Source organism: Denticeps clupeoides, chromosome 16 (assembly GCF_900700375.1).
Source record: "Denticeps clupeoides chromosome 16, fDenClu1.1, whole genome shotgun sequence".
Taxonomy (NCBI): Eukaryota; Metazoa; Chordata; class Actinopteri; order Clupeiformes; family Denticipitidae; genus Denticeps; species Denticeps clupeoides.
In genome coordinates, this window is record NC_041722.1 from 7,691,962 (window position 1) to 7,701,317 (window position 9,356).

The following is a 9,356-nucleotide window of genomic DNA, read 5'->3' on the forward strand; positions in this document are numbered from 1 at the left end:
TTGGCTTTATTCTACAGTAAAAACATTTGGTTATTTCTTTTATGACAGTAGCAGTTCATTTAATAGCTTGTGTAATTAATTATGTTGTAATTAATAATGTTTAAACCTGCAAAGCACTTTTAATGCCACTAACCATACTGGATACATGACCATATTATAAATGATCATGACAATAGCAATGACAACAAATTATTGGTTTTGATGGTGGTACTTTCAATGAAAGGTTTTGGATATTCTGTTTAAAATCTGAAAATATATACAGAATGTAAGAATGAATCATGTGTAAGAACTGTAATTGATTTATTATCCGATTGTATGATTGTCATATGATTTCATCATATAATTAATAATAAGTTCTTTGCTCTTTTGTTCACAAGTTTAATATTTTCGTCTTTCCAGAGCAGGGAGCTTTTGCTGTGATTGCAGCATTTCATATTGTTGACTTCTCTCAACCACCTTAAGTTGGAAAACAGGGACGGTTCCAACAGTCCTGAAGGTTTACACTCAACTTTTTCTTATCATTCGCTCATGTCAAAGAGCATCTTATGAAGCGGCTTCTGATGACAATATTGTACAAAGCAGCCATGAAGGTAAAAAGAAGCGACTCAGATTTGAAGAAACAGATTCATCAAACATGGTTCATTTTCTCTTGCAACATATACTATACTGGTGCATAAACTTAATTTTTTATACCCACGTTAAAATTGATTTTTAATTTTTAAACAAACTGTTATTAAAGAACTCCCACTAGTACTAGTGTTTTATGTTCAAAAATACACAAGGCCTCATTCTCAGATTTATAAAATAATTATAGTGAAAATACTGCTTTGTAAAATGACAGACAGAAAAATATTCCTCTTCATGTACTCACATATTTAAACATGAAATATTTTAATGCATAATTTATGGTTGTATCACAATAAATGTTTTGAGCTTGTGATCTAGGTGTTACAATGTTCTTCAAAAATGCATTAACCCTTTATGAACATCACAATGTAATATAAAAAAATTTGAATAATAAACATGTCATGTGTAGAAAACCACACTCGTTCCTGCATAAAAAAAGGTTGAGTATTCTGAAAATCTGCTGGTCACGTAAAGTGAACATTTATTTCAGGTACAATGAAAGCCATGAGCTAGCTTCATGTTGTGAATAATATGCACAATAGCTAACATCTGGTATAGCACATTTATAACAACGTAAACCTTGTTTAAGATTAAAATCCTCAAATAAGGGGAAATACAATTAGAAGTCACATGTTAAATAAAGACTAACATGCAGTGTAAAAGTACAGCTATACAGGGCAATAAAAAAAAAGTACAATGCATTTTTTTCCTGACGGGAAGTGTGATTTAAAAGCAACTAGAAATGGACTAACTATGCATTTCAATTATATATAGAAAATGTATGACATGGTTTAATAGTTGCATTCGCACATGAATATTAGCTTACACATTTATCCATGTGCTCTGAAAACAATGATATTACAAGTGCAAACCAGTGCAGTTCCATAAATAGTTCTTTAGTATACATTTGTTTCTGTAGTGTATTGCAAGGGGTGGACTCATTTCACATATCAATCCTTCATTTAAAAACAATAAATTAAGGTAATGATACAGAGGAATATGCAATTATAATGGAACATTATAACATGGAAGCTGAATTCTGTGGACTTTGAAGCTCATGGATATTTTCTTGAAATAAACCGTTTTTTTTAATCCAATGGTGTCTCAGCCATTGTCCATCAGTGATTCAAAATGTCATTATGAGCATGATCTAAGCCATGCAAAACATTGCATGGGACAAAACCCATGTCCAATAATGGAATATTTGTAAATGACAGCAACACGTCCTTAAAAAAGGTGTCACGCTACTTTCTTCCCTCCTTGGCGAGTGATGGCCTCGAGTTTTCGTCTGTAGGCTTCTGCTTCCTGCTCCTTCTTTAAAAGCTGCTGCCTGTACTTCTGGGCTTCTCGGTTGGCCTCCTCCAACTGCTTCTGAAGCGCTTCTTTCTCCTGTCAAAAACGATTTCCATGATTAATGGTTTTAAAATGCACACACTTACACCCAACACACACTAAATGTTAATGTAGATTATGCTACTGATTAAATTCTGTCCAATGCTAAGGCAATATTCATGTAAGCTGAATGCTTCTCTTCATTTCAAATGTCTAGTGCTATGTGGTGTCTTTGCAGCGGTGGCGGTTAAGGAAGTGGCCCCGTAATCAGAAGGTTGCCGCTTTGAATCCCGAGCCGTCAAGGTGCCACAGAAGCAAAGCACCATTCCCACACACTGCTCCCCGGGCGCCTGTCATAGCCGCCCACTGCGCACCACGGGTGATGGTTAACTACAGAGGACACATTTCGTTGTGTCACTGTGTGCTGTGCTGCAGTGTATCACAATGACAATCACTTCACTTTCACGTCTCACTATTGCATAATCACTCGTTTTTATCATATATTTTCAAGATAGGTAAAAAAAACGAAATAGGACAAAATTTAAGTAATCATATTAGCATTCCATATTTAAAGGAAATAAGTGCAACAACAAAGAAACGTCCAGAAGAAGAAATCATCAATCTTGACTATTTCTGTCTGGTCATGCTGTACTTCTACCTGTAATTCCGGGTCTTCTATGATACTTTCAATCACTTCTATGCGCTGACGTTTGACTGTGGGCTCCTCACTGATGACTGTCTCCTCAGCTATGTCAGTGGCTGGTACTGTCAAAACTGTCAAGACACCAAGACTGAATTAAATGCTGTAAAAAAATAAAACCACAATATAAATATTATTAATAATATAAATGTAATAAAAAAATGTATTCACTCACCCTGCTGGCCATCTGGCATTGTCACAATGATGGGCTGGCTCATGCCAGCACCTGTCTGCAGATTGCCTAGCTGAATGCCGTCTGTAACTATAGTGATGACCTGCTGGCCGCCTGAGCTGACCACCTGCTGAATGGCTCCATCCACCGAGTCTGCAGTCACCATCTCCTCTGTTGCCACCACTATGGGAAAATGCAAATATGCTGTATTCATAGAACTCATAGGCCCTGCACCCATTTATATATACCTTTCAATAATTTATTGTGCAATAAACTGGACCAACTTTTTCAAAATTCTGGGACCACAGAAAGCTACATTGACACTGTTAGAAAGAGTTTAGTGTTCCCTTTTAAATTTAGGAGAAAATGTGAAAAATAGATGAAAGCATACATCAAACAGGTTACAGTCTGTACAATGATCTAATCTCAACATGTAAATAGCTTGACATCAAAGGAATGAAATAAATTAAAAGAAAACAAACAACAGAATGATCAGGTCTGGGTGACAAACATGTTTCACCTGTACAAGTTCCCAAACCAACACAGAACCAAGATGAGATATGATGGAAATGGGCCTAGTTTTAGTATATCAAACATACTAATCAAACAGTAATTATTAAAAAGAGACTACAGTAAGCACACATCAAACATATTTTGATGAGAAGGACGACTATTGTCTGAAAATTTATTTGACACCATTTACAGTATAAGATAATATGAGCGAGCATGTGAGATGGACGCCTGCTACCAGGTTATTGGTCACATATAATGAACTGCTGCCTGAATGAATTGTATAAATAATTGGCCTAGAAAATTCTTTCATAAGGAACTCACTCGTTCCTTCATTCATTTTTCATTTGGTTCATTGGTGAGATCGGGTTGAAGACATCAAAGCAAGGTAGCTTGTCAAACGTGTGATATTTGTACAAAGCATATGCAATTCATACCTGCAGATTTTGAGTTCCCTGAAGAGACTATGCCAGCTAGGTTCACTACTCCTCCTGGCCCAATGATAAATTGTGGTGTTGCTGTGTGTATTGTAACTGTGTCTGGACTTTCTGGGTTAGTGTTGATCTGATTTTGCATGGAAACCTGGAACACAAGACTACATGAAATTCCATGTAACAGTTCATTTTTCACTGAAAACTCCATAGATCACACAGGAACCGGTCTACCTGAAGAATTTCAGCAAGTTCTTCATTGCCATTGTCAAGAGCAATGTCCAGGGCGTTCTTACAGAACTTGCTCTGAGCGTGGACATCTGCACCATATCTGATAAGGAGTTCAGCAACTTCTCTGTGGCCATGCTCGGTGGCCCAGTGGAGAGCGGTCATTTTCAGCATGTCCTTAGCATTGACGTCAGCACCATGCTGCAATTAAAGCCCAGTGAATAAGATCATTGTTATCACTTCTGAAACCAGACAGCAGATGATGAAAGTCCAGCAGAGGATCAGGATTTGGCCAAGATTGCTCAATTCCATTCCTCTCAAAAAGGACTTGAACATCAAAAATACTCAAACATCAAAAACAATTAGACATCAAAGCAGCCGCACTTGACTATCAAGCAGATCTAGGAGGTTGGTACACGTTACCCTTTATTTTTATTTTGGCTTGGAAAGACAAAGTCTTGTTCTTCTACTTGTTATTTCTTTTATTATTTTGGCTTATAAAGACACAATCTTGTTCTTCTATTTCTTCTTATTATTATTCTTTTCCGGAAAATTTCTCCTACAGTTTTCATCACACATTCTCCAACATCACACATTGATCCAGCCCATAGCGCAAAAGTATGATCCACGACTCCGCCTGCAAGTGACATTTCCCATAGAAATAACATGGGAACACTTTTCGACAAGCTCTCATGAAACTCAATATGCATTCATTTTTCCCCCCATGCCTAAACTCTTTTTTTTTTCATGTCTAATGGGAAATTTAACCAGTCCCCAGTTCTGCACATTTCATAATTTTTCACCCCGACTCCTCTTTTATCACTCTTTTTTCATCCTAGTAACCTCCATGCACAACATATTTCACATATTCCAACACTGTAACCAATTCAAGCATATTTAACCTGCTTCCCCTCATCCCCCTAACCTTGTTAAAGTGAAATGGTTGTCATTGTGAAACACAGCACAGCACAGCACACACTGCTAACCCATCACCTTGGGTGAGCAGTGTGCGGGGATGGTACTTTGCTCAGTGGCATCTTGGCGGTTTGGGATTTGAACCAGCAACCTTCCAATTACGGATCTGCTTCTTTAACCGCTAGACCACCACTGTTAGCATGCTAACACGCTAATTTTCAACATGCACCACACATCACCAAGATTTATGTGCAAAAACATGGCCACGCTTCGATAGCATTTTTGATATTAGCATGCTAGCTAATATCAATTACATGTCAACATGCTAATTTAAAAAAATGTTTTAAATGTCACCAAATTTTATGTGATGGATCGTGGCCATTTTTGTGTTAATTTTTTAACATGTCCCAAACATCACCAAATTTAATGGGACGCATCATGGCTACGCCTTGTTAGCATGCTATACAATTAACTAATTTAACAATGATTGCTTCAATCGTTCTTTTTCTCATCTATTAACATTTTATAATTTCACCCATTTTAAGAAATTAACTAATTTAACAATAATTCCACTCTTCCCCTTCAACCTTTCTTCCTTTCATCTCTTAACTCCTTTTACTGCTTTCCAAGCCAAAATCAAAGTTCACAAACATCCCTTTTCTAGTTTCAATTGTTATTTTAAATTTAAAACAAACAGTATATATTGAGAATCAAACTGAACATGGCGTAGCATGCCATTTAATAGCATGACATAACAATAAATAATGAACGCACCAATTTTAATGAAAACTATAGGCTGCTTTAATTATTTATTGCATGAATTGACATGTGACCTGTGATCCTTACCTTTAGCAGTACTTCTACAATGCGAGCGTGGCCTTCAGAGGCAGCCATGTGAAGAGGGGTCCGGTCCACTTTCGTCCTGGCGTCCCGACTCACGCCTGCCCTGAGCAGAACCTCCGTGGTGGAGTAATGCCCGTACTGGGCCGAAAGATGCAGGGGGGACGTTCCTAACTGAGAGATGTTAAAGTACGTTATTTATGTATATCTGTACACTGGTGGCTTCTGTATAGAAAACGTGGAAAAAATCAGTAGATTAATTTAGGTTTTAACCTGAGTAACGTGGTGTATGTGCACTCCTAAAGAACGATTTGAGAGTTCTTAGGATGTTTCCTTGGATTTGTCCAAATATTCCAACCTTATTTAGCATTAGATTAAAAAGGCTTATAAACCTTTCATATGGCACTACAGACTCGTGTATAAAGGTTCTAGGTGAAAAGTGCCAATAATCCTCTCAATTTCATGAACGTGACAGTCCCAATGCCAAGGCTAAGGCAACCCTCCATGGAGGTTCAGAAATGTTCATGCATTTGATGATATTCTCCACACGGTTTTAATGAATTATTGTAATGAAACACATGAAGTCATTTAGCATTTTTTGTTTGACAAATGGCAGCCCAACATTTGTCAATACAACACTGTTAGTCACCCAGTCCGTAGTGAATGGTGCACCATTCGCCATCAGGATTCGAACTTCATCATCTTGACCTGTCCTTGCGGCATCAAGCAGTTTTTTCCCCAGATCTACTAGAGACATCTAGGACAACATGCAAAACCAATGTGAATGCATTTTCCTTTTTATTCTTCGTCAGTACGCTAGTCAAATTTTCAGAAAGACGTTTTTTTTGTCCTGTGAGTGTGGGACAAAAATCCGGATAAGAAAAACACAGATGCAAGGAGTGATATAACTGGACTAATGTATTTAAGTTGAAAATATGCATGGTTTAATTAAATGCAAATAAATGAATTCTTAATATTCTGACATGAAGAATAAAACATTTTTGTGACTGCAAGCCTTTATTATTATAACTACATACACATTGCACATGTACTAAACAGTGGGGTTGAAAAAAAAAAGAAAAAGACGATATATTGGTAATGCATTATCAATACACGTTTATTCAGTATAGCTAAATCACAATCTGCCAAAGTCCACAATGATGTCAAAATGCTTATATTTTTGGCTCAGAAATTCAGATTTTTATATTTTAAAATCGTTGTTTGGTTTTATTTATTTTTTCCTCCATTCTCTTATCATGGATGCTGACTTGCAGAGCATCAAGCATCGCAGCAACGTGTGTTGTATCATTGTTGTCACATCAGGGGACTCGATTGGTGAACCCACTTTTATAGTCACATGAAGATGGGACAAGGGACTCGACTGGTGAACCCACTTTTACAGTCACATAAAGAAAGATGTGACAAGGGACTCGACTGGTGAACCCACTTTTACAGTCACATGAAGATGGGACAAGGGACTCGACTGGTGAACCCACTTTTCAGTCACATGAAGAAAGATGTGACGAGGGACTCGAATGCAGCGCATCTAGGCCCCGACTCCTCACGCCCACTCGGGTCCCCGTTAGCATGTCGGCTACTTCCGCCATGGAGCCTTTTTTTACGGAACGACGCGGGATTCTGCCCACTTTTTAAGGGCGACGACACGAAGCGCGGTCTTTAAGTTCAGCCTTGAATCTGTTTAATGTCGCGGCGTTTTGACCCCCGGCGGCTCCACCGCAGCGCGACTCTGGGCCCGTAACGTCGCGGCCACCATTTTCTCCGGCTTGGCGGGACGCACGCAGGGCCACCGGACCGCCATGCGAGCAGCGCGATTAAAAACGCACGCAAGCACGGCGCAGAAAAACACCGACGTCGGACCAAGCGGCCGTCTCGCCCTTCGACGCGATGTAACAGGAAATCGCTCGAACGCCCGCGGTTCCGGGGGAAGTGGAAGCATTTTTACCCGCAAAGAGATCAACTTCCACATCCGGTGGGGTAGCGTTAAAAAAAGCGACACTGACCTGGAAAAGATTCATAATCGGCCGATCTGAGCAACAAAACGGCGTCTCTTACCTTCGCTTATTTATTAGTATGAAACCGCGCCGGCGGTACGACTGGTCTGGGCGCTTTTATCTGGGAGATCTTTTAACCCCGAATGCTGGTCGCCGGGGTTTTTTTTTTTCTTTCTTTCTTTTCTTTTCTTTCTCTTTTTTTTTGGCGCCGGAGGAAGTCCCAGCGTTCGGTGCGGATGTTGATGTCCGCGAACCCGCTTCTTTCGCGTCTCGGCTGAACGCGTTCGGCTTTAAAGTGTGAAATGTTACTCGGACGGCGGAGTAATACGCGGAACTAATGAAGTCCGCCGACGTCCCTGGTTCACAAATAAAAACACGATTATTATGCTTGTGTGGGTGGGTGGCGGGTTTATGCGCGTTTCTTTATAACTTATTCTTTTTAGATTGAAAGATACATTAATGTACAGGAAGATCTAGAATGTGTTTTAGGACGCGCTACATTAAACGTGTATTTTTAATTTTTTTTAATGTTATACCACAACATATTTATGCACAGATACAAATGTATGTCATGAAGAATATTATTAAAAATGTGAAAACATTATATAGAGACAAAATATTCATTGTGGGGACCCCCGTCCCCCAAACACACACACTTTTGCCAAAAGACTGCAGCCTAATGGATAAGGCGTCTATAAGAGGCAGTGGTGGCCTCGCGGTTAAGGGAAGCCAAGGTGATGGGTAAAAGCAGAGGACACATTTTGTTGTGATACACTGCTGTGCTGCGGTATATCACAGTGACAATCACTTCCCAGTATATCACAATGACATCTCTCTGCCTCTAAGGCCTTCAGTGTGGTGTTTATTCCATCGTATCCTCAGACAAAACCCCTCGACTCCACTTATGCTGTCAACCTGACAACCGTGACTCTGCAATTGTGCATTTTATGGCCTCTCCACCACTATATCATGCAAGATAATAAAATAAAACTTCAGACATGGAATAACGTCATGGGCAGGAGACTGTTCACCGTATCAAAACCTCCATATAAACACTTCGCAAGTGTGCATAACACTTCACTGCCCAACAACAACTATATTCAAATTAAGAATCATTCTTATTATAAATTGAAGTTGTCATTTCATCTGTATACATGTTAGACTGTACAAAGCGAAAAAAAAATGTATCTCCGGAACCCGGTGCTACATGTAACATTTGATCAATTCAATAAAGTTACATACTGACATACAATGAAATTGTGCAACACAGACAAACTGGGTTAGATAAAGTGCAAACGGGACACAGGCAGTGCAAAAGTAACATTTAACTAAAACATGTAGACAATAATGAGACAAATAGCGCTAAACTAGTGAAATGAGTACTAAATGTGCAAAGTAAAAATAGTGCAAATACTGCTGTGCAAAATGGAATGGTGAATTAATAGATAATATTACAGATAGATAATATTACTCAATATAAAAGAGGTAGAATGTATGTGTCAGTCAACAGTGGAAAGTATTTAGGTGTCTGATGGCCAAATCTAGAAATTTATGTATACAGCATATGTGGTTGGCCAAAGCGAACCAAA

The 9,356-nt window shown here is 38.8% G+C and overlaps 1 protein-coding gene across 2 annotated transcripts; it reads right to left on the reverse strand.

Moving 5' to 3' along the window:
- Positions 1-1,085: 1,085 nt before the first annotated feature.
- gabpb1 (GA binding protein transcription factor subunit beta 1) lies at positions 1,086-8,113 on the reverse strand. Of its 2 annotated transcripts, none has more exons than XM_028956335.1 (8): positions 7,829-8,113; positions 6,405-6,512; positions 5,762-5,929; positions 4,007-4,201; positions 3,779-3,923; positions 2,835-3,014; positions 2,618-2,733; positions 1,086-2,016 (listed from the first exon to the last, which is right to left on the reverse strand). In XM_028956335.1, exons 2-8 carry the CDS (start codon positions 6,510-6,512, stop codon positions 1,867-1,869), a joined length of 1,062 nt encoding a protein of 353 aa, XP_028812168.1. In that variant the 5' UTR covers positions 7,829-8,113; the 3' UTR covers positions 1,086-1,866. The 2 variants fall into 2 exon arrangements, with proteins under 2 accessions (XP_028812168.1, XP_028812167.1); XM_028956334.1 differs by having other exon boundaries at positions 7,719-8,113.
- Between the last annotated feature and the right edge of the window lie 1,243 nt (positions 8,114-9,356).